At 48.0% G+C, this 25887-nt stretch overlaps 1 protein-coding gene across 4 annotated transcripts in view; it reads left to right on the forward strand.

Annotated features, from left to right (window-relative positions):
- Positions 1 to 21642, forward strand: part of RCSD1 (RCSD domain containing 1) — a 60354-nt gene extending 38712 nt beyond the window's left edge. For 2 of the 4 annotated variants that reach the window (XM_012728830.1, XM_012728831.1), the window contains exons 2-7: positions 5957 to 6058; positions 7400 to 7489; positions 11170 to 11241; positions 13928 to 14131; positions 17252 to 17896; positions 21543 to 21642. In XM_012728830.1, the coding sequence (XP_012584284.1) occupies positions 5963 to 6058; positions 7400 to 7489; positions 11170 to 11241; positions 13928 to 14131; positions 17252 to 17896; positions 21543 to 21569 (1134 nt within the window). In that variant the 5' untranslated portion in view covers positions 5957 to 5962 and the 3' untranslated portion in view covers positions 21570 to 21642. Of the gene's footprint in view, positions 1 to 403; positions 444 to 5956; positions 6059 to 7399; positions 7490 to 11169; positions 11242 to 13927; positions 14132 to 17251; positions 17897 to 21542 lie in introns of those variants that run through there. The other 2 variants (XM_012728832.1, XM_012728833.1) reach the window with 2 other exon arrangements.
- The last annotated feature ends 4245 nt before the right edge of the window (positions 21643 to 25887 follow it).

Below are 25887 nucleotides of genomic sequence, written 5' to 3' on the forward strand. Positions count from 1 at the left end.
GATCTGAATCTGTAGTTCTTTCCACTGCCATCATGCTGCCTACCCTGGGCCCAGCAGAATCAAATTTTTTATCTTTATGTGATATAAATGTAGGTTTTAGAGAGAAACTTCACCTTTGTGTTCTCCCAAATTACAGTAAGCCCCCAGTCCACATTTGGGGTGAACACCTCCCTCTCATTTCTCTGTTTTCCCTGCTGTTACCTGGCAATATGCCTGGACATAGATCCTGCCTGTGCCACCACTGTTAACCTGCTGGCCCTACCTTGATGTTGCCAGGCACCTGAGGCTGTGGTCTACACTGATCTTAAAAAACCACTGAAGCCAGCAGGACCGTGCCCCACTGACTGAGGGCTGAAAACCCTTGCCAGGCCCCTGAGCTGCAACACCACATCCTGGGAGGAAAAGGGACCCTTGGAGGTCCTGAAGAAGGACACGTGCCCTAGGTGAGGGGCCTACAGGTCACTGGTGTGAGCAAATATCCTGTGTGGACTTTTCCCTGAAAGAGAATCTTGGAGGCCAAGCACCTGCTATTTTCAGATCCCCAAAGCCTGCAAGTGGGTAGCAGGGAATATTGGGACCTTTTTGGTCTTAAGTGAAATATTTGATAACATGTTTACATGTACATCTACACATCCCCTAGCAATAGGGATGTGTACCGAGCAATGGTTTCTTCATTATGGGCATGTCACAAACCTAAATAGCACAGTCTACTATGGGCTGAGGCTGAACCATAAGACCGCTGCTGAATACAAAGTCATCATTGACCAAAATGTCTTAAGTGACAGAGACTGGATATGTTTCTGTTCCTTTGCCTCATGGAGCTGTTGCTTTTTGTCACTTCCTATCCATCCTCATGTTCCCCTTTTCCCAAGATCCATCACTCCTGAGGACTCACTGTTACCCCACTTCATTCTCTAATGTCTGTACTTGCTCTAGAAATGATGAGGAAATGACCCAGCAGCCAGGTGGAAGACTCCAGGCTTTTCTTCAGTGGTTTCCAGAGTTTCTCACTGAAGCCAGAGATCATCTGGCCCCCACACAACCTGTCTCCAATCTGCGGCCCAGTGTCTGTGAGCTGCTCGTGGGAACGACAGGAGCTGCCCCTGGCCTTGTGAAGGGTGGCCTGCTCAGGGCTAGCAGGAGGCAGTTCTGAGCTCACTTTGTGGACCCCTGTGCCTCCCCCGCCTTACTTCCTATGATTGTATCCAGCCTGTGACTTTGAATATCATCTCCAGGTTACTCTCCGTGTTTGGCTCCAGCCTGGAGCTTCCACTGAACACCTGTGGGCAATGTGTCCTGATCTCTCAGTCTCTGTTCTCGCCTGTCATTTCTGCTCAGAACACTTTTCCTCCAGTCTGACATAGAACTCAGGTGACCTGAGGGAAGACAGAGATGTCTTCCCTCATCCCCCATAAATAAAGCAGCTTGTTATATCTCATTCATAACATTGAACAAAATATTTGTATTTGTGTATATTGGTTGTTTCCCCAATGGAGCTGCAAGTCCTCAAGAGCAGGAACTCGGGTTCCGTTCACTATTATACCCCAGAGCCTAGGATAGTAAATGCTATTGATGAGACTGAATAATACTTCCTGTAACAATCTAAAGTTAGCATGTTGGAGTGGAAAAGCTAAAGTTTTGGAATCCAGTCAACTCTGGTGCTGGTCATTGAATCACAAGGTACTTCACAATTCTGGACCATTTCCTGTTCTAGAAGAGGGTTTTGAGAATGGTTGAAATACTTCTAGTGCTGTAAGGACTTAGCAACTGCTCTCAAGGGATGGGTGAACAAACGGGCCTACTAGGTTCCCAGACTGTTGCTAGTTCATGATGCCAGGATGTTCATGGTTGAATGTGGGGTGAATTGAGGAATCAGGCATAGATTTAGAAAGAAGGTGCTGGGATCATTGTGACATTCCAAGGAGTTTTGATTCTGTTGCTCCAATGGCTTAACAATGGTTGAAGAGAAAAGGGTGAAGAGAAAGGAGCAAGGAGTATAGCTTATATTTGCCAGACTCTGGATTTTAACTGTGAGCAAGAGAACCTTCCTACTAGCCAATAGCCGAGCTCCTCAGCCCCAGGCAGAATCTACTCATCACCTCTTCTCTCAAGCTATCGATGAAGAGTCCTCCACTGGTATTTTGCTTCCCTAAAACATGGCCCAGAAACTACTAAGATACTTAGACTTCAGACCAAAGAGGAGGATGGAGAAGCAGGGACAGACCCAGGGAGGGAGGTGGAGTCTAACCCCAATCCGTACACAAAGATTCTACTATGTGGATGGTCGGCAGCATCCAAATTGTATTTATTCAACATGGCAATCTTACGTGGGAAGTTTCTGTCTGTCCCAAAACAGGACTCCTTAGTTCTCAGAAGGAATTCCCCTAAAATGGAAAGTAAACACCAGAGATGACTTTCTGCTCTCTTCTGCAAAGCCACAAGAGTGGTTTCCATGCTGACTGGAAGCACCAGACTTGAACAGTAGCAAGGAGGGTGTGGTAAACAAGGTCAGGCCCAGGAAGCTGGAGCCGAGGCCTGCAATCTATAATAAAGACAAGTGTCAACTAAAACAGGGCACAAAGGGAGATAAGTCCAGAAGACAGACTTGCGGCATGGAGGCTGACCGCCCCAAAAGAAGGACAAGTAGAGGTCAAAGCAGTTGTCAAGACCCGGAGTGTGGATGAGGCAGGCCAGGACCCTGTGAGTTGACAGTGTCCCTGAGGAGGCCCTGACCCCACAAGCTGGACTGGATGGGGGAGGGGAAGACAGGGCCAGTCAATGAGGGACCTTCTGTGTTCCAGTCTCTATATGAAAGGTTCAGCTTATAGCCATCTTTGGAACAGGAAAAAGATGCTGAGCCCTGTGGTGGTTGTGGAGCACAGGATATCATGGAGCTGCGAGACACTGAAGTCCTTGTCAGAACTAAGAACATAGTCAGGATCAGTGCAGCCTTACCAATCTGGTCTCAGACCTGAGAGAGCTGTGGAAAGAGTCGCTTCCCAGCAGGGACTGAGATGATATGCGTTGAAACCACCAGGGAAGTTAGTAGCTGGACCTGCCAGAACTGCAAGGCAGGAATTCAGGCCAAGCCTCAAACAGGCTGAGCCAGAAGTCCCTGTCTATCCCCAAGGCTTTGCTATTTCCATCGACCCTATGAGCCTAGTGATTCATAATAATTTCACTATTAAATCAGTTTACCATTTTCAAAATAGTCACAAATTGTGCCACTTAACTGATGTCCACTGTAGGATTTCCGGGATGAAAATCAAGCGTTTCATGGACTATTGCATTTGGCTTCTCCAATTTCACTACCTGAGTGACTTGCCCTCTCTGGACTTCAGTGTGCCCCGCTGGGTTGCAGGGGCTGGTCGGTCAGTCTTCCACCACACAGACCGAGGAGTGTCTGGAGAGGGACCAGGGATGAGTGACCTCACAAGGCTTCAGACCTGAAGGAAACCATTCACCTGGCTCCTGGAAAACAAACCCCCATCAATTACAAGCTTTCCTCAAACCCAACTTTGAAGCCTTAAATGTTTCCAGAAGTCTCAATGTCCTCTTGCTCCGAGCCCCTTGCCAAGCCCAATTTGAGACAGGGATGTTAGGGAGGAGGTTCTGACTCCTGCGCACTTCTATTTTTATCTGGAATGCATCTTCCTGCACCTCCAGTGGTTGGCGCCTTTGGAGCTGAGGTAAAGTGCCCCGTCAGCGGGACCTAAGCAATAAATAGCCACAGACAGAGACCGATCGGGTATGTGGCAGGAAGTTAGACAGATGGACAAACCCATTATCCCAGCACCTTTGCCAAGAGTGGCTCAATTGACACACTGTCCCTCAAGACTGTTGTTCCAGGGGGTTGGGGGGGCGGGAACAGCGGGCAGGATGACTGTGTCTGACGTCTCCTTAGTGGGCGCTGTTCAGGGGGCCCCTTCTCCTCCTCAGTGTTATGGGGACTTGGGCATCTTGCATAGAGGTGAATCCTATTACAGCTTCATGAGAAATCAACACTTAATTTTAGACTGAAAGGGGGATGAAAATGAATTACAGCAGGAGACAATGAAGAAAGATCTGTCTTTTCCTCCACAACAACCTGTTCACCGGTTAGAAGGGACTTCATGTTTCTATGTTAAACCTTCTGCAAAATTTTTGCCTCTATTCACTTCACTGTGCCCAGGTGGTAGTTGGTGGGGGTCTGCTTCCTCCACAGCCCCTCCAAGGAAAGCTGCATCAAAGCATCAGCAACGGCACTTTGGTATGAGGGAGCACCAAAAGAGGAAATCATGGAGCAGTAAAAGGAGGGCTTGGTGTGTGTGTGTGCGTGTGTGTGTGTGTGTGTGTGTGTGTGTGTGTGTGTTGGGGGTGTGGTAGGCTGTGTACAGGGATGCGGACTTGCTGCTGGGAGGGAAAAGTCTTGTCCTTGGAGGCTCTGAGCTGCGGGAAAAGGCAGAGATGAACTTTCTCAGACAAGCCACAGCCCAAATCCTCCCAGTTCCAGGCTAGCTATGATGACAGGAAGTGTGGTGGAGCTTTCAGTTTTTGTAATAAGTGCTGTCATCAATGTCACATAAACAAAAGCCTAATGTGCTGGGGCTGGGCATTTGCTTCTATCAGTCATGTTGTAACAAGACCACAGTGAGGTGGACATTTCAGCCCACATGTCTCATCCTGCATGTCAAGGAGTCAAACAGAAAAATGGAGATGAGTGGTGTCTAGGTATAGCACACGGGGCGAATGTTGTCTGGGGACATCTTGACATTTCAGTGATCTTGGGGGGAGGAGGAGGGTCGGCCCTTGTGAACTGATGACTCATCCCTGGGGGCACAGCAGGGACATGCCCAGGCCTATAACCAGCTTGGGGAAACCTATCAGGGGGACTTTCAAGAAGACCCCAGTGTAGCTTGGAATAGCAGCACCTGTAACCTGCCAGGCCTGCTCCCGACACATTACTAGGGAGTCACTTAATCCATAGAACAAACTTTTCAATGATGTGCTACTATTATTATTGTCAAGGTCAGCTCAGAGATCCAGTCATTTGCCCAAGGTCACTGATCTCCTAACATATGGATCTACTGAGTGATAGAATCCAGTCTGGTTCTCAGCCATTATGCAGCCAGCTTCTCATGTCATTTATTTGTGAATTCAATTAATATTTGCAAATGATATTTTGCCCAAATCACCCAGTTAAGCAGAGAAAACAAGGTATGTGTATATGTGTTAAAAACTGAATAAAGGGCCCTCCCTGGTGGAGCGATGGGTTAAAGCACAGCACCATGAAACGCACTGAAACCGCTTCAACACCAGTTCTATCCTTGGCCAGGGAGCTGATCCACATGGCGCGGCAGACCTCTCCTGACCTGCCCACGGATCCCCTCAGCAGTCTACTTCATTGATCTGCCTGTTCTGCTCCCTGCTCGGCCTCTGGTGAAGCCTCTCACTGCCCCTGCACCTCTGGCCTGTACCCCAGTTCTGTATGCATAAATAAATAAATAAATCTTAAAAAGAAAATAAACCTGAATAAAGGGCATTTGCTCATCTCATTGTATGCAATTGAGGGCCTCTATCGCCAATTGCCTCCTACCACCAACTTTCAAATCCTGGTCCAACCAAGCAAGAAGACACCTAATTGCCACCAAAACACCAAGCTTCAGGCCAGGTCACTGACAGCTGAGGAGCTGAAGTCTGCACTGCTCCCCAACCCCTGGCAGCCCTCCAGGACAGGCTCACAGACCATTCCTCTCCAGAGTCCCAGAGTCACACCCAGGGTTGAGACGCTGAACATGAAATTTAGTTGACTAGGTGTTATTTTAAATCCTTGAATGCAAAATACTATGAAAGAGCTCATTGTCACATGTGTGGTTTGTGGCCACAAAACCAATGGCTTGGGTGGCACGGGAACCAACTCTGAGCAGAGCCTGGTCCACATTAGTGGATTAACATTTGTTTCCCCTTGGTTTGCCAGGAAAGAATGGCAGAGACCAATGCCAACGTGGATGACTCGGCGCCCCCCTCGGTGGCCCAGCTGACTGGGCGGTTTCGGGAGCAGGCGGCCACTGCAAAGGAAGTAAGTCAGGGGCCTTTGGAGCCCCTCTCCTGGGAGGGGGCAGGAGGAAGGGGAAGTCTAGGTCAGGGGGGGGAGGCTCCGTAGCTACCAAATTAGGAAGAGAAGCCAGAGAGGGGTCCCTCTGAATGTGAAGAATGTCTCCAAGCTGCTGAGCCTGGGCGGGATCTTTCCCCACCAGGCGGAGGCCAGGAGAGAGGAAACACAGGGGCAGAGGGCTGACAGACCCACCTATCAGAGTCTGGATGCATTTGCATCCACTTAGATTTTGCACAGATATGAATTGCAGAATATAGCGGTCCTTACACCCAGTGCCTGCCCTGGTGCTAAGAGTCCTGAGCAAGGCAAGGTGGGAGCAGATTCTGAATTGAGAGATATTTGAAGGGAAACACGTTTGGGTGGGAAGTCAGAGATCAGGAAGGATAGGGAGCTAGAGACCAATGAACTCTGGAAGGATGTTGCTAGAGAGAACAGTATAAAAGGGGGGCTGATTTGGGGGGCTTATTAGAAGTGAAAGAAGGGGGAGGAAGGGGGTCAGGGTGATAATGGCTTCTAAAGGTATCAGCTATTTAGTTGTCATGCTTCAGGTGAGTGATTTTTCATTTTTGCTTTCTTTTTATTTTTAACACTTATTTATACATACAAAAACTGGGGTCCAGGTCACTTCTGTATGCACAAATAAATAAATCTTTAAAAAAAAAAAAAAAACTGGGGTCCAGGCAAGAGGTTTGGGGGTAGGGTGAGACAGAGACAGAATGGGGAGCAGAGCAGGCAGAGGTACTGAAATACACTGCTGAGGGGAGCAGCGGGTGGGACAGGAGAAGTCTGTTGTGCTTTGGGGGTCACCTCCCTGGCTGGGGATCGAACTCGTGCTGCAGTGGCTATGAACAGCTTCATAGTGCTGTGCTTTAACCATGCCACCAGGGAGGGCCCATTTTTGCTTTCCAATTTGAAAAGTTAGTCCGTGATTTCTAGATAGTATAGGAATGTCAGAAAGGGTAAAGGAAATAGTACTGGCCTCAAAGTGCTGGCAGTTCTGGATGTGGGTGTAATTTTGAGATGTTTCAGATCAGTGAATCTCAAGCAAAGGAGAATTCTCCAGCAGGAAAGCACTAGGCAGAGCAGAGGCTGAACGTCACCATGGGCAGTCGATTAAATAGAATGAATTTATGTCAATTTACATCGTGCCAGCAGTCTCTAACACGCAGTCCCTTCCCTCCATTCTTTTCTACTACAGACATCATCCCTAACCATTCCTAAAACCAATTTCCACTGCCTTCTTTCCCTCGCTATTGCCTGACTAGCTCTCTTTTTCTCTGTGTGTGTATGTCACCCTCCCTCCAGACACCAGCCAGTAAACCAACAAGAAGGAAACCGCCCTGCTCTCTCCCCTTGTTTCCCCCCAAAGTAGAGCTGGGCCAGAATGGTGAGGAGGTAAGTGCTGCTGTGGGCTCAGAGGATGTGGTTGTGAGCGATTTCTCCTTACAGAAGAGGGCCCAGAAGCTACATAGACAGACCTTGAAATCTGTGCAGGGAATTTGTCCTTTTCAGATTCAGAGAGGAATCTTCTTCATGCTTCTTAATCCTTTGCTTTGAAAACTAGGCTCTTTCCTACTCTCCACTGAGCCTCTCTTCCGGTGTATATGAGAAGAGAACGCCATTTTTCAAGCCTAGAAATTTTAGCAAAGAAAATGAGCCCTTCCAAAGAGACTAAATTCAGGACTCATAAAATCTGTATTTTCCTCCAGATCTGAGTTATGTGTTCTTCCATGTGGAAAGAGGGACTGTGCACACATAGGGAGAATTGCAATGTGAAAGAATTGTGGGTCTCTGCAGTATCTTGTCAAGCCTCACTATTGTTCTGCATCATTGGAAGAAAACCAGCATGTGCAGGAGGCCTCATTGCCCTCAGATATAAATAGCCAATGTTACCAGCTTAATGAAGGCTCTGGTATCATACATCATAGCCAGTAATAGACTCCCAGCCTGGGTGTTCACCTACCCAACTTAGCTAATTGTAGCAAAGAGGGCCGTTTTTTTCACGCCCCATCGAGGCAGCCCAAAAACCTTCATTGTAGTCTCTGCCAGAGATGAATTTGCATGTTTTACCGTCCTTCTTGGCTGGCCAGCTTCGAAATAAAATAAACAAGCCAGAGAAAGGCCAGTTCCCAAATCCCACCTCAACCACCTATTCCAACATCCCCTTCATTTTGGGGGACTAGCATCTTGATGATAGACACTGGATATCCATGTGAACTTGGCCCACCTCCTTCGTTCATGCACTTTCTAACCTAAAAAGTGAAATCTTTTGACAGATCAGAGGTTTATGTACCCTTGTTAATCCAAGACACAGCAAAGTCCATCGATTAAAGCAGAAGCTCATAGCTGCTCCTGGTCAAATAGGGAGGCGGCAGGTCTAGCAGATCTAGGGCAACATCTGCTTTGAGAGGGCCCCTACACACACCAACCCCTCCACTCCCCCAGTACCCCACCCCACGGACACTCTGAACAGAGTTTTATTCTGGAGTAAAAACCCTTTAAAAAAAAAAAAAAAAAAAACCTAAGGTGTTTGTTTGTTTTCCATGAGGCATGTGTATGTTTCTAAGTGCTAACATCATCCTGTGGTTTTTCTGGGTTATCAGTCAATGTCATGACCTACAACTTCTCTTTATCGAGGGTCAACTTCTCCATGACCTTCACACTCCACCCTGGTGCTTCTTCTGTGAGGCTGTCTCTGCTGACCGATTTCTACCCCTGAGCTTGCTTCCTTATTTGTAAAATGGGGACAGGAGATCAGTAATGGGGATGTTTATGCCCTGGAATGAAAGCAGGGTGGGTCTGGTTAATTGAATAGAAATAAACCCGCAGGTTTCAGGCCTTGGGGTACCACTGACTGCTAATCATAGAACAGCTGGATGAACAGGCAAGTGGAGTTTAGGTTTTTGGAGTGACAGGTTTTTGGTTCTCTGCACTGATGACTTTTTGTTGCCTTGAACTTCATATAGAAATAAAGGAGAAACCAGCTTTGTCTGGCCCAGTTGGGTAGAAACTGCTGCCTGCACTTCTGTGCTCCCAGAATACACCTGCATGGCCAGAGCCTTGGGGGCCAAAGGGAGGCCTCACCTCACCTCTTCACCCAGCTCCCTCCTTCTGCCTGCTTAGGCTTGAGATAGTGGGTGAGCTGAAGGGGCCAGAGTTACCTCTTTCTGGAGAGCCCAGCCAAAGGGGACTTACTTATGCTGAGAACCTGTGGAATGAGAAATACTCCCACCTGATCCATAATTTCTAGACATTATAAGTATATATATAATCTCATCCCGTATATGACATGTACACATACCCAAAGGTAGAAAGCTGTTTTTCTTCTAGAAGTTCGCCCCATGCTGGAGAGGCTGGTTAAATATCAAGGAACGTGCTGCCACCTGCTGCCAACCCCTGCAACTGCAGTGACCATTATGGTGGATTCTTCCTTGAAGGTTGAATTCTATCTCCATCTTCTCTAGAAGATGGGTGGGTGGTTCGTGGGTGGTTCAGGCAGGACTCACTCATAGTGAAAGGGCTAGGTTTGGTGAATTTCCACTGACTTCAGAAGATAGTGGTCAACTGGGGACGGGAGGACGTTAGGCAGCTACATAAAGCGAGCTTTGTCAACACATTCGTTGCTACAGCCCCTAGAGCAGTATAACACAGGCCCGTGAGAGATTTCTCTGTGAGGCACAGAAGTTGAGGATCACGTAGTTGCACTGGAAGCTCCTTGTACACCCTAAAGACAGAGCTCCTTAGATGACTGGGATCCTGTAAAACCATGAAGCCAGGAGCACTTAGGAGCTGGAGGAACTCTGAGGTATTTATTCCAGCTCCCTGTCTGTGTCTGGGCTGTGGAGGCTGAAGCTGGCACGTCCATCTGACTCCTGCCAAAGGCAGATTGAGAAGTGGGGGGGGGGGCCAGCCAGGGACTGTCCTCCTCCAGCGTCTTTCCTTTGACGTTGGGCCTTAAAGCGATCACAAGGAGCTCAGCTGAGTGTCTCCTTCCTTTTATCACCCAAATCCAGCCCTCCCACTCAATAACTGTCCCAGAGTTTTGAGATTGGTGTTATTCTTCTTACCATCAGATCAGTTGCAGGGTGAGATGGAAATATGATTGCATCTCCGAACTCTAGGGAAAACCCTTTTCTCCCTTGGCTTCTGTCCCTTGCCATGGAAATCATCTTCTTTTTCCTTTTTCTTCACCATCATCCTCACCCTCACTGTCAGCATTATTATTATTATTACTGTCAACATTCTCATAAAGTAAGGATCAACATGCTGTGCAGCCAAGTTCAAGTTGTAGGGATTTTATGCAAAAGTAAAGTAGGAGCCCATCTTTACAGAGAATATAAAATCCAAAGGCAGACAAAGCTTCTGACATACACCGATCACAAAAATATCTCCGACTAACACAGCACTCCTGTGGTGAGCTCCATACTGCCCAGCTGTTGACCACTGGGAGAGGGCTGGCTGAATGCTGGGATGTAGCAGGTGCTCAATAAACATCTGCTCAATCATAACAAATACTCTTAAGTTTTGGGAAATGATAACTTAAAAATATGGGGGATGGAAAAAAAAGTATGGGGGATGGGATTTTCCAAAGTAGCATTTGTTCCAGGGAGGAATTTCAATAATGGCTCTGTGGGGTTTTAGTTGTGGTCTGTGACTTCTTGGTTTGTTTGTGACAAATGAAATGGCTGGCCATTTTACCTTCTTTCTTTGAAACCCCCTGCCTCATTGGCTCATGTTGTTGAAGGTCATGAGGTGAAGCGCTTACCTGCCTCAGACATAGCATAGTTCATTCCCTCAAAATGACCGCAAAGTCATTCTTCCTGGTATGGTGGGCCTGCTGTGTTCCAGACAGGTCTTTCTTGCCTCCTTTGATTCATAGCTTCAAGTAATCTCACTAGTGGTGAGATGAGGGAGGTTGAGGAGCAGAGACGGCCTCATCCGGGCCCAGATGAGGTAAGTAGGTCACTGAGGAAAAGTGATGAAACTTTTCTCTCTTCTTCTACCTCGGCATGGGAGCCCCAGCCGGAATCCTGCCTCCTTACTCATTTGGCTGTTTTGGTCCATTTGTTCTGTAGAAACCAGCTCCCAATACGAGTCACCCTCCTAAAATCAAGGTGAAGAGTTCACCTCTGATTGAAAAGCTTCAGGTAAGTGCAGAATGGCTACCCACTGCTCCCTCTATTCTAAACCCTATCTGATCTGACATTTCCATGTCTTTGGGGCTTCTAGGTTGGCCCCATTTGTCACCTGGAGAGGTGGCCTCTGATAGCCAACTCAAAGCCCATTGACCCTGAAGGGCGTGGATCTCTACCTGGGATCACAGACTAACTAAGAACTTTATTAAGCATGAGTTTGTGTAGTTTGCTACTAATGGTGGCTGATGGGTAAAGGGGTGCAGCATGAGTCTTCTGGGGATATTATAGTGCAAGAAATGCTCCAAGAACAGCCAGGACTGCTCCCCCCAAGGCCTGCATGCCACCAGCCACATCAGGGTTGAAATTCAGGGCTGCCATTCAGCTGCTGGGCATGGCACTTCTGGAGCCAGTTTTGTCTTCTGCAAAGCGTTCTGCCCTCTCTCAGCCCCTGTCTCCTCACATGCCCAGAGCCCTCATCCAGGTGCACAAAGCTGGGATGGCTTCTCTCAGGCCTGTGAATGACGCAAAGACCCTGCCTTTGTGTCCATAGTCTTGCTGGGGAGACCTTTACACATATGTTATAATTAAAGATATAACACAGGAAAGTAAATACCAGAAATCTAAAGTATATGTAACTGCCCAGCTCCTACTGCTCTAGACCAGGCATCTCAACCTTGGCATTGTTGGGGCTGGATAATTTTGTTGCAGAGATGGTCCTGAGCACTTGCAAGATGTGTAACCACATTCCTGGTCCTTGCCCACTAGATGCCCACTTATAGCACTTGGCAACGTGTTGTGACAACCAAAAATGTGGCCAAACATTTGCAGATGTTTGCTGGGGGCACAAATTATCCCACCCAGGACACCTGAGAACCACGGCTCTAGAATTGTAGAGCAGGTGCAGGGCAGAGTCAGCAGGAGTCATCAATGAATACTTTGTGAACCACCTATGCCCAGTGAGTCCTCAAAGGCTGGGCACCTGGAAAGGAGGGAGGAGGCACCACCAGAGTGGGGACAGTATGAGCTGAAGCACAGAGGAGGGGCAGACCAATACATCTGGGTGCTTGTGAAAGGTGCGCCAGGCTTCGCTGCAATCCCTGCAGCTACGAGGAGCTCATTAAGTTCTGTGTGGCGTCTCCTCCCATCTGGGCCCAGAACTGGCTCATGGACTCCGGTTAAGGATGTCTCAGCCTGCTAACCACAGCCTTCATTGCCTCGCAGCGATGGGAGTGTGTAGGGATTTGGCCCCCAGCCTGAGGTGGGTCAGTGTAAGCGAATCTGGTTTACCAAGTGTGAGTCTACCCTGGGGAGTGCCGGGAAGAAGTTTAATGCTTACTGAGAGGCCCTGGCTCCATCCTGCTGCTATCCCCTGACACTAGCAGCGCCCAAGGCCCCTGCGCACATAACCGGGATCTCAGAGGCATCTCAAAGCTCCACACCCCTCCTGCCCTCAGCCTGAGGGTGTAGCCCAGAACTGGGACCTCCGCCTCCCTGCAGCCCTAGCCAAGTGTGAAATTAGTTCCCACACGTTCTGAACCCCGCGGCCTTAGCCTCATTCTCCTTTCCTCTCCGGGAAACCCAGCAACCTGACAGTGAGTTTTGAACTCTACTGCTTGGTCTCATTCATATTGCATGCTGGCAATAGTGTGATAACTTGCCAAAATCCTTAGGCGTCTTCCATTGCCGGAATATGTGGGGAAAGAACTAAGAAATGCATCATCCGGTAGGTTTTCCTTCTAAATATTCTACAGGACGAGTTAGGAACTGTATTTTTTTTCTGCACTCTAGTAATCTACCATTCAAACTTCCGGTTTTCTCCGGACTACTTAAGATCCATTTCATTCCAAACTCTCAGAGCGGATTTCCCAATTTGAAATTGCGAGGGCTGCGCAGCGGGGGTGGAGCCGCGAGGTGGCGCTAAAGAGCAGTCGGGTGTGGCCGACTATCCCTCCGTTACCACCTGGCCAGCAGCATTACGTTCTGGGGGCCAATGAGGTGAATCTGGGACACCGCCTCCTACTCCGTGTCCGCAGTTCTCTTTGCTCGCCTGCTGCTGCTTGTCCTCAGGCTTCATTTGCATTCTCTTTCAGCGCCACTGCAAGGCCCCACGCGTGCTCACACACGGGATCCACTAGCTTTGCACTGATAGGGCTGTGTGTCCCACTCTAGCATCCACTAAGGGGACAAACAGACCTGGCTGGAATACCAGTCAAGTTCCTTAGCCACGGTCCTGGTTTGGGCAACAAAAACAAAACTGAACAGGTAGGGTTTTTGTGGGCCAGAAAATTCCATGTGCCCAGCAAACAGCAGGCATCCAGGACAAAGGTGATAAACAGGGCTGACTCACAGCACTGCCCCTAATCCTAGTGGCTGCAGATGCTCTCGGTTGCTGTTACAGCCTCTTTGTCTATAACTTGGGGCCATTCCAGGGCATTTTGTTGTACTAAATCAGTAGCTTCTGGGCATCCCAGAATACAGCCTGTGTAAACCAGGAGCAGGAGAGGCATTTGAACAGGTAATGCTTCCAGGAGCAGGGCATGGCGTGACAAGTTTACCTGATTGGGAAGTAACACGAAAAGCCACGTGTTACCTGGTCGCAACCAGTTCTGAGGCCTGGCACTCAACAAGCTATACAGAAGCTCAGGAGCGCATCTCTTCACACCGCTCCTATTTGAAATGTCTCATCTTCTCTCAACAGGCCAACTTAGTTTTCAATCCAGGGACCCTGCTACCTGGGGCCTCCCCCAAGAGCCCTGGACTCAAGGCCATGGTGTCCCCATTTCACAGCCCACCTTCCACACCCAGCAGCCCTGGAGTGCAGTCTCGGGCCAGCGAGTCAGAGGAGGTGCCTGTCAGCTTCGACCAGCCACCCGAGGGCAGTCACCTGCCTTGTTACAATAAGGTAGCGTCTGGACCAAAGCACTACACTGTCTGTGGACATGTGGGGCCCTGGGTGATCCTGAATGACCTGGAGCCTGGTGTCCTGGAGGAAGGTGGTGATTGAGCTATGATCAGAGCCAGGTTTTAATAGCAGGAACTCTCCTCTCTTCAGCAAGTGATCCCTGAATGAGATCATCTTTCCGTCTAGCCTGCCTGTCTCATGCCTCACCCTATAGTACACCACTCACCCAAAGGCAGGCTTGAGGGTGGAGAGTGCTCTATTCTTTATGCAGAGTAGAACCTAGGGCTGAGCCCAGCTGCAGAGAGAGTTGCCTCAGAAGAGGAAAACAGAAACTGAAGATCTGATCAGCAATCCACCCAGAGGGGTAGGCAGACCACCAGGGTCCCAACGCATCCTGACCTGGCCAGATAGGACACTTACAGTGTGCCAGTATGGGCTCAAGTCGTTCTTACTGTAGTCTGCTCCAATTAAAGAACATACAAACTGTTCCCTTTGCAAAAATGATGAATGATCATGCTGGTTTCTGGAGATGCTGTCCTGATACCGTGCCTTTTTTTTTTTTTTAAGATTTATTTATTTATGCTTACAGAACTGGGGTACAGGCCAGAGGTGTGGTGGGTGAGAGGATTCACCAGAGACAGAGTGGGGAGCAGAATAGGCAGATCTATTGAAATACACTGCTGAGGGGAGCAGCGGGTGGATTAGTCAAGGTCTGCCACGCCATGTGGGTCACCTCCCTGGCCAGGGATCAAACTCATGCTGCAGTGGCTTCAGAGAGCTTCATAATGCAGTGCTTTAACCTGTTGAGCCACCAGAGAGAGCCCTGCTGTGCCTGTTTTACTGACCCCTGGCCCTACCAGGAGATAAGCATTAGTCAAAGTCAAGCTGGTACCCAGCAAACCTGGGCCAGAGCCATGCATGAACCAAGAATTTTTGTGTCTGATGCCAGGAGTGGTAGCTGGATATGATTCTGGAGTGATGGAGGGAGGAGGGTAGAATTTTCTGGGACAATCCAGGAAATCCATCTGTGAAAAAAAGGTCATAGATGTAGAAACAGGCCAGGGTCGGGGAACACAGTGATGGAGGAGATGGGGAGGCAGGAATGAGCCAGATAACTGGGGCACAAGTGGGGACCACTCAGCCCAGGTGACAGTCAGGGAGGAGACCAGGGAGAGCTCTGTCTCAGCACAGGATGAAGATAGGGTACAGGGGCAGAGGGAAGCACAGCCACTTGCCCACAGTACTGGGGGCATCAAGGGAGAGGCCAGATAGCTTCTGAACCGTGTTGACCAACAGGGCTGGAGCCTAGCTAACCTGTGGGGCTGTCCTCACTGTGGTCTCAGGAAAGGACCTGGACAGCTCTTGCAGGCCATCCTTATTCCAGCCTCTGAAACAGGACTAGGCCTGACCAATACCAAAATGTAAGTCAGCGGGAGAAAAAGATTTAAGAAAATGAGATTTAATTCATATGTACATTTTTTTAAAGATTTATTTATTTACGCATACTGAGCTGGGGTATAGGCCAGAGGTGCCATGGCAGCGAAAGGATTCACCAGAGACAGAGTGGGGAGCGGAACACGCAGATCAATGAAGTACACTGCTGAGGGGAGCAGTGGGCGGGCCAGGAGAGGTCTGCGGCGCCATGTGGGTCAGGTCCGGGGAAGGCAGGGATCAAACTCACATGAAGCGGCTGCAGCTAGCCTGTTGCGCCACCAGGGAGGGCCCTATATGTGCATTTTTAAATTATGTTCTTCATAAGGCAGTTCATAGAAATGCGGCCCTTAAGCATCTCACCAAGTCTGATGGGCTGAGACGAGGCCTGGTCCTGAGACACACTCAGGGAGAGGACAGGGTTTCCAGGAAACTGCTCGGTGCGCTGGAGCACAGCTGATGAGCCTGGACCTGGCTCCTGGAAATCCAAGACACTGGCTCCTCAGTCACCCTTCTCGGATTAGCGGAGGAGGGGAGGCCCCCCCAGGTGAAGGGGAGGAGATGGTCACCAAGTGTCCCACTCTGCAGCCATGAGGTCCCTGCGCCAGGGCCAGGGCCACCCGCGGGCCCCTTGCTCTCTCCCCTGGTGGCTCCCCTTTGTCAAATTGTGTTTTTAAGAGTTAAAACATGACTTATCCGGCCCTCCCTGGTGGCGCAGTGGGTTAAAGCACAGCACTGAGAATCTAAAGCCGCTTCCGCCTGAGTTCGATTCCCGCCTGCCCCGGAGGTGACCACATTGGGTGCGTGGCAGACCTCTCCTGGCCCGCCCGCTGCTCCCCTCAGCAGTGTACTTCTTCTATCTGCCTGTTCTGTACCCCACTCTGTCTCTGGTGAAGCCTCTCACAGCCCCTGAGCCTCTGGCCTGTACCCCAGTTCTGTATGCATAAATAAATAAATCTTTAAAAAAAAAACATGACTTATCCACTTGTGAAGAAACTTGTAATATGGCAAAGTCCTTTAAAAGAGCATTCAAAGAACTGGTTATTTATAGGCTAATTTTAAAATGTTAGAATAAAATTTCTAAGTTGGGGCCTCCCTGGTAGCACAAAGGTTAAAGCCTCAGCACTATCAAGCTAGAGCCAGCCACTGCAACATGAGTTCCATCCCCACCCCAGACATGACCCACACAGCCCAGCAGACCTCTCCTGTATCATCTGCTGCTCCCTTCACAGTGTATTTTAGTAGAACTGCCTGTTCTGCTCCCCACTTTATCTGTGATGAATCCTCTTGCCTCCCACACCTCTGACCTAGACCCCAGTTCTTGTAGGCATAAGTAAAAATAAATCTTTTTTAAAAAATTCTAAGTTAGGCCCCAAATTGATTAAGGCTTTACAGAGCAATAAAATCATAGGTGCTTCCTCCCTGCCCACCTCCCAACCTCCACTGGATGGAAAACATTTTCATCTCTCCAAGTGAGAAATCTACAGGTTACCTTGTAAGTCACAATCTCACAGGGCTCTAACCTATAACTGCTGGCAAACAACAGTACATTCTAGAAAATCAGATGTTCCTGGGTGAGCTTAGGAAGCAGTCCTTTGACTGGCACCGAGAAAATATATAGTTCTCCTTGCAGCAGTCTTAACCCCCAACTCCCCACAACTTTTTATAATTCTCCTTAACACCTTCCAGGTGCGGACCAGAGGCTCCATAAAAAGGCGCCCTCCCTCCAGGCGATTCCGTAGGTCTCAGTCAGACTACGGGGACCTGGGAGATTTCAGAGCCCCTGAGCCATCCCAGGAGAATGGGGCCAAGGAAGAGAATGGGGATGAAGTGTTCCTGTCCAAGGGCAATTCCCCAGGGTCCCCTCCACCCAGTGAGGGGGCTGCTGAGCAGGAAACAAGGAGGAAATTAGGGAGGACACCCAGCAGGACGGAGAAGCCAGAGGAGAAGGCCACAGCCATGGAGAAAGCTCAGCATCCCCAGAAGGTCGTGGGGGATTCCAGACAGGAGGCCAGTCGGAGACCAGAAGAGAATGAGTGTGGGTGCCCCACAGAGGGAAACCCGGCTGGAGAACAGATGGAGAAGGCTACAGGGGGGAAGGAGGGGTGTGTGGAAAATGAAGAAGAGAAGGCACCAGCACAAAAGAACCAAGAGAAGGACGCTGCCAGGGAGGACGCCCCCCAGACTCCCCCTGGAGAAGCAGAGGACAGTCACATCCCTGAGCAGGGGCCAGGCAAGGAAAAGCAAGAGGAGGCCGAGGCACTGGAACCAAGCTGTGGCCCTGGGGCCAGCCACGCCCAGCCACAGCACAACAGCAAGGTCCCCGAGACACAGGTAGGTGTCCTGGCTTGATCCAGAAGGGCAAGACCAGGCCAGTGGCTGCCTCTGTCACTTCCCCAGTTCTCTCACAGTCCAGCTCAATGTGCAGCGGCAGCAGCGCCAGCTCCTGCCTCCCAGGCCTAGAGAGACAGGCTGTTGCTGAGGGTGAGGGGACAAAGGGACGAGGAGAGGAGGTGTGGCTTCTGCTTGCTCTGCTTCTCCTGACTTGGAGTTCTGCAGGCTTCTAGGTCTGTGCAAGGTGACTGAGGTCACAAACTAAAGAGCAGGGTCCTGGGCTCTTCTCAGAGCTGCAGGGTGTCAGAGAGAAAAGGGGCAGCATGAACCTTTGTTTAACAGTCCATTGCGCAAGAGTGGTAGGAGCTTGGGGTGCATTATAGAAAGCAGAGTGTGTCTTGGCCACACATATAAAGGATGAACGCCCTGCTGTGTCCTCCTGGTTAAGTATTTTAACATTTCTTGCTTCAGGAAGGAGCCATCCTGGGAATTTCAACCAGGGGGCAGGCTGGACATACCAAAGCACAGCTCTTAGGGTTCTGTTTATAGGGAATGTCACCCCAGAGAGGGCCCTGAATAGGCTCCAACTCGGACGAAATGGAAGAAAGGTTTCTCAAACACTCATTTTGTGTCCGGCACAAAGTACATAGGCACTCAGGTATACCACAGACCAACCCTCCAAACAAAGATGGAGGTGTTTTGACATCGCATCCAAGACTTTGTAGTTAAGTGCTGAGAGTAAGTGGTGACTTTCTAGTAGCCTAGCTCAAGTGCGTTTCCAGATCCTTCTCCTGGATTTCTCAACATCTGATTTGAAATTCTTTCCTCCCTCACTGATGATATATTACTTTCTCCCAAGTCTTCCCTGCCTCTGAGTCTTTGCTTTGACCTCTTCTTTCTTGTCCCTCCAGATAACTAGACATATCCCAAGAACTCAGTTCTTGACTCTGAGGCTTTCTCACTTCTCTCAGCGCACACTCCTCTCTCTTAGCCTCACAACTGCTGAGACTGACCCCTAAGTGCTATGCTTCTGTCTTAAACTCCCTCTCACCACTGGTGTTTTGTCTCTCCCTGTTAATCACTCCCACACATACTTCTCTTCTTGAGATATGTGAGGGTTCTTGGTGGAATTCACAGAACCATGTTGCCTGATCCAATATCAACGCTTGTCCCCCTCAAATGGGCAGTATCCATCTTCACTGCTGCCTGAAAAACCCTTTCACTGCATCTCCGTCCTCCTGTTTGCACCCACAAACTCACACCCAGTCTCATCCTCTTACCTCTGCCAATGGCCTCACCCTCTACTTGACTCACAGGAAGTCCAGCCATCTGACCACTCCCCTCTTCCTCAGACTCTTGAATGTCTCCGATTCCCAGAATCCGAGGAGATGTTCTTCTCCTTGACAGCTCCTCTTGTCTGCTAGCTCTGGCTTCCCCCTACTACCATTTTCTGGAAATTTTTATAGGACACATGTGGTGTGTGTGAGCATTGTAAGTGAGAGGTTAGACTAAAATGTTCCCATAACTTATTCTTCTGGTTTTCTAGCTTCTCACCAGTTCATGCCCTTTTACCTACAAACTTCTGATCTTTCTATCCCTCAAGAAAATATCCTCAATACTGCTCTCCCTCTCCTCCGGCCTCCCATCTTCTCTGCCTCCCTCTTATTGAATCTCAATGATCATTGGCTGCGCAGGCCTCAGCCCTTGTCCTCAACTCTGCCACAAGGTGGCAGCCAGCCCTAAAACCACCTTCCCTTCACCTCTGTCAGCCTAGGCTGCCCACCCCCAACGTTCGCTGTCTCTGAAAAAAGAGTTCTCACGTCTGAACTTGGCATTTCATCTGCTCCTATTCCCAGGCTTTTGTATCCTAAACTTAGCCCTCACCTCACCTACAGACCACTCCTAACCCGAGGCAGCACAAGCTTGGTTCTAATCACATGCTCATTGACCCCACGGGGGAGAGGTGCCCAGCCAGCTCCCAGGCTCAGCCTTCCCCATTCCCAAACTTGTCCTACGTGGTCTGTTTCTTCACTTATATTCAACGAAAACTAAAACTTCACTTATGCTAATGAGACATGTCCTATTATTTCTGCTAAAAAGACACCAAACTCATCTTCCTGTAGAGGCATTCAGTTGTCTGCCTTCCTACCCGAAACTCTGATCCAGTCCACCGGAAGTTGAGCTCACACTCTTTTTGTATGTCCAGCGCTGCACACCTAAGCAGACACAGGGTCTTATGAAACTGCCCACATAGGGCTTTTCACTTTCTCCATCACCACTGCCATGTTCTCAATGCTACCCTGTCTTTTCAGTCTCCACACCAGCTCACCTCTAATGGGATTCCTGATTCCAGACCCACCCTCTGCATTAGCACCAGATTCATCTTCCTGTATGACACTCAGTTGTCTGCCTTCCTACCCAAAACCCTTTGATGCTGTCCACAGAAAGTTGAGCTCACACTCTTGTATGCTGGACTTGTCAGTGTCCCCAGCCTCACCTGTGCCCACCCATTCCATAATAGAAATCATGTCTCACAGCTTCTTCAGTCCCTTCTGAGGGATATGCCTGAACCCAAAACTGAGATTGCTCTTGGCCAACTAGGACCCAGCACCCACAGGACTCTGAAAATCCTCTCACTGCTACTTTGTCCCCCAAAAACTTCACTGATTGCTAATGACAAACGGCCTTCCCCCAACCACCTCTTCCCCACATGCTCCTCCTGCTCAGACTAATCATTACCCACACCTTAGACTGTGGGTACACTCATAGATGTGTCCATTTCTCAGAGAAGTGACAGGGAGAGGCTGGTGCAGCTCCTAGCATGGAAACTGTAAGTCACATTTTTTGAATGAGTGTTGAATAAAGAACTGTTTCCTATTTTTTACTCCAACTTCGCTCTATTTTTTTTTTTTTAAAGATTTACTTATTTGTGCATACAGAACTGGGGTACAGGCCAGAGGCTCAGGGGTGGTGAGAGGCTTCACCAGAGACAGAGTGGGGAACAGAACAGGCAGATCGACGAAGTACACTGCTGAGGGGAGCAGCGGGCGGGCCAGGAGAGGTCTGCCACGCCATGTGGTCACCTCCGGGGCAGGCGGGAATCGAACTCAGGCGGAAGCGGCTTTAGATTCTCAGTGCTGCGCTTTAACCCGCTGCGCCACCAGGGAGGGCCAACTTCGTTCTATTTTTGCTTCTTTCTCTTCTTTTTCCATTTTTTATGCTGCTAGAGATTCTTGAGAAATGTTTCAGGAAGATGAAAGTAAGTGGGAAGTGAGTGAGTAGGAAAGAGATGAGGGTAGGGGGCACGTGGGAAGCCAGATATAGGGAACGGTCAGTGTCCCCTGGCAGCTGAGCTCCGGTCTTGAGTTTAAATCCTCGGGGGAAGTCAGCTAACCTCGTTGTGCATGGCCTATAAGACAGCTAGTCGGAGTAGTGACCTCGTATAATTTTCATGAAAGAAATGAGTTGAGGTATGTAAAAGGCAAAGTCAGGCATGTGGCCTCACTATTGGTATAATATAACCAACAACAATACCAGTGATAACAGGCATGACTGTTACTGCCTGATCCAGCACCCCCAAGGAGACACGCTGAGTATTGGGTCCCCCCAACCTCTTCCTAATTTATTCTTTCTTCTCTGTTGACAGGATACTCCCCAGGACACTATAATGTGAAGAGTTCATCGTGTCTAGTGATGAAGCTGCTATAAGTATCTCTTTGGAAGTAGCAGCAGCAATAGTAGCAGCAGCAAAAGAAACCCTGGCAGAACAGAGTGGTTGGCAAAACTGGAGTCTGCCTCAAGAATGGTTTCCTGGCCGCAACACCATTGTAGATGGAGCTTGCGTCAGAAGACAGTGGACTTTCATCAGCTCAAGTTTGTGTCACTCATTGGACTTCCTCTAAACAATCTACTGTAATGACAACTTCCCAGGTTTACTTGTCAGCCTATGGGCCCTGGGCACTGTCCATACCATCCATCTCTGCACTGATCTCGGAAGGAACTGGACTCTGATTTACCGTCAGATTTCATCTAACATGATAGCCTTTTTACGTGTTAAAGTTTTTATGGTTCTCAGATATAAGTAAAACTAGTTTGAGGTAGCCAGAAACAAACAGAAATCATACTGCTGAAAATATAAATGCTCTCAATTACAAAGACCTTGAATTGTATCCAAACTCCTGAAGACAACCTTACAGATTGACTCACATTTCAACTGGTCAACCCACTTTAAAATATTGACCTAGAAGCGATAATGATTAGAACATAAAAAAAAAATATGGTCTAGCATAAGAGGGGTTTTTTGTCCCATGTTTTTCTAGGTGATGATACCCCAGGAGTGAACACTGACCTCACCCCTTTTCCACCTTTGAGGAGGTAGGAGGTATTCCTTGGAGAGGCAGAAAGTATCTCTGAAGGACTCTGCATCTCTACTCCCTGATTTATCCCCATGAAAGTCAAGTTCACACGTCAGGTGACCTTGGAGCATGAATTCAATATTTCCCAGGAAGGAGATGTTTGAGACAACATGGTGTGCTATCTCCACAGTAACAACACCTGTCCCTGCTTCCCAGGGAATCTGCTCTTGAATTGAAGCTTTCCCAACTCAGGGCATGGGCTGCCTGCCCTTCCAAGCGCCTCTCACTGGGGGTCATTGACTTGAATGGAGCCTGCAGAAGACTTTGCAAGGAACTGGGGAGCTGACACTGTATCCCCTGTTTTAGTTCCTCTCCCCTCACTTGCCTTCATGCTGAGGGATGTTAACCCAAATAAACATCTCATCTTTAGGGTGGGTCCTTGTTTAGCTTTGAGTATTTCAGTATTTGAATGCCCTGATTTGGGGAATTAAGCAGTTGCTTTTCTGAAGATTTGCTAGACCACACCCCACCTGATTCTGAAAAGTCATCCAGACAGAAGGCCTAATTGAACCACTGGTACCTCAATTTTCTCATCCCATTTACAGTTTTCCTAGCCTCTGGATAGGATAGATTTGGGATATATTTTTTGAAAACTATTTTTAAATAGAATGCATCTTCTAAGACTTGTAAGCTAGTTGAAAATGATTCTATGATAAGCTTTGTGTTTTTAGCAGCATTTGGGAGATGTGTGTGTGTGTGTGTGTGTGTATCACTGTTATACAAAATACATTTATCATTTATCTATCATCTATTATCTCTATCAAGAGACAATCAATGCATATATCTCTATAGATGGACAGTTATCTATATGTATTTTTGGATGAATTATATACTCACACCTATATATGTTCACACATATATCCAGTCCAAAACTTTGTGAATATGTTCATGATTGTGAGTATGTGTGATAAAAAGGGGAAATCTGACATTTTTCCTTACTTGAAAAAGGAATGGAACAGAAAGTATGGGATCACATCATAGGAAAATGTGAAAATAAAATGTTATTTTTCTTCTGGAGACTCTCTATCTTATAACAGCAGGTAAGAAGGAACAATAAAATAAATAAAAAAGAGAATAACAAAGAATAAAAAGAAGGTGACACTGAAAGAGCAAGCTTGAGGTGTGAAATAGGAAGATATTTCACAATAGCAAATACCTTGCTATTTCCACTGGTCCCTCTTATTCACAGTAAGTGATTTATTTAGTGAAAAAACAAAGGCTTCATTCCCAGGGGCTGTTATCAGCCTTGGCAAGAATTTGCAAGGTGCAAGAGGCCTTCTCTGCTCCCTGCGGCCTCAAACTCTAGCCAGGCTGTCTCTAACTCAATTCCCAAAGTCATTGCAATTCTATGTTGCAATGGCATGGTTGACACTAGGGTTTCAAAATCAGGCCCAAGACATCTGTTGTGCTGTAAGTAGCATAGTTATCACCATACTGGGGACACTTTGCTTCTTTCTGCTTCTCTAAAAGGCTTGAGAGAAAACACTGATTCTTCACAGTGACCAGGTTAAAAAGCAGACAGAACTGACACCTTCACAGTCTGACTGGAATTTTAAACTGTGCTTGCCCTTGCACGAGAGAGGAAGTCAGAAAACATTCTGGGTGCTTAGAAGGGGCATGCCACTGTGGGAAAGGGGACTGTGATGCTGATCCAGCTGCCTGCTGATCTAGGTGACCAGATGACCAGGAAAAACTGTGGGGCCTCAGACTCCACTCTCTTTACCCACTCTCCCCAAACAAAGGTGAGTTCACCAACTAGCTCACTGGACACTCAATAAATATGAGTAAAATGAAGGAAAATGAGTGGATAGGGCACGGTCCACCATCTTCTTTTGATTAGGGACTCTTGGGAGGCTAACAGATGAGTGATGAGGGCCTTGAGCTGCTAATGAAAGGAACCAAAGTCCAATTGGATGGTGAAAAATAGAACTGTATCTATGAATTTCTCTCCCTCTCTTTCTCTGTTTATCTAAATCCTGTATAATATAAATGATAACTCCATGGGTAGTCCTAAATGCATTCACTCAAGCAAGGTCAGAAATCTTTCTTATGCTTTTCCCTGTGTTGGACACATTCTCAAGCAGGTTTTTCCAACCTCGACAGAGTCACTCTCTTTCAAAAATTAGGAAAAATACCTGCAGATTTCTATAGGTACTGTATGGGTCATGTGACCTTCCTTGAACTTGTTACCACTGAGGAGATGCAGCGACCCCACAGACCAGGCTACAGTGACTTGCCCTCTCCGGGAGCTTGGGACTCAGTGAGTTCATTCTATTCAGCCTATAAGGACTGTGAATAGGAATTAAGGGTACCTCAAGGTGAAATCAGGCTGCTGTTACCAAAATAAACGATGCTGAGAAAGTCCAAAAAAAAAAAAAAAAAACCAAACAGTGTCTTTAGCAGACAATGTCTGGAACCCAAAATTATTATTTCATTGTTTGCTAAAAAATTAAATTGTGTTCGACACCAACTAATTCTAGTCAACTTGTGCTCTAAGGACTAGGTAAAGATAGCATAAACAGCATGCCTCTAGATTATGTATCACCAGGTAGGTTTTGAAAATGTCAAGAGCACTGAGCAAAATTCAAGTGCCACTCAAATAAAATGGAATCAGTTTTCATAAGCCTCCAAAGAAAGAAAGCCAGTGTCATTATTTTGTATAATAACACATTGCTGTGTCCAGCACTAACCTGAAGGTCCATGAAGGTCCTTTTTCACTCTGTACCATGCCTTGCACATAGTAGGTGCTCACTAAATCTGAACTGATTTCAGAGCTGGAGTAGGATTATTTTCAACATCATTGCTGCCCAACATCTCCCGAATTTGACACCAGCAGCTTGAAATGTCATCTTTAGTAACTAGGACCACTAGCTTCAAAATGCAAGTATTCCAAAGGGACACAATGGTTAAAGCCTTTTTTGCCATCACATCTCTTTTCAGTTGGTTCTTGAAATCCTGCTCAGAGGGGGTTATAAATGGCCAAAGAACAGAAAGGTCATGGGCAGGATACATACTCTTCTGACTGCCTGGTCTTGCTTGGGGTAACCCTGACTCCTCTCCGGCTCACTGATGGTCCTGACCAGAGTGGTTGGGGATGGTTAGGAGAACCATTACTCCAGGCCTGTCTGCCGATCCTGAGGGAATTGTGGGAATTCTGGAGAGGCCCCGCTGTGGTCAAATGGGGTGAGAAACTGACCCTAGGGGACTTCTCAGAGGAGAAGATGATGACTATGCCTCACAGTGAAAAGGGAGCCACAGAGGTCAAACCGCAGAAGTAAAGAAACAGGTTACTGCTCCTCCTCTATTGCTGAAAGTGTGGGTGTGCACATCGGAGTTGCAACCCAGGGGCAGGAAGCTGCTTCGAGGAAAGGGGAGGCAGAAGGAAGTGGACAAGTGAGTATCGCTCCCTGCCCTGCTCCCATAAGTGATGACGCTAATCCTTCCCAGTGTGGTTTTACATAGAAATCTGAAGAAAAGATTTGAACTTAACACAAACCCCTAAAGTCAGTTATCAGTCTACAACCACTTCTATTTCAAAGAATGAGTGGACTGATTCTAGAATGAGTGTCTGGTTGG

The sequence above is a fragment of the Condylura cristata genome, unplaced genomic scaffold (genome assembly GCF_000260355.1).
Source record: "Condylura cristata isolate star-nosed mole 26May11 unplaced genomic scaffold, ConCri1.0 scaffold00024, whole genome shotgun sequence".
In the NCBI taxonomy this organism is placed as follows: Eukaryota; Metazoa; Chordata; class Mammalia; order Eulipotyphla; family Talpidae; genus Condylura; species Condylura cristata.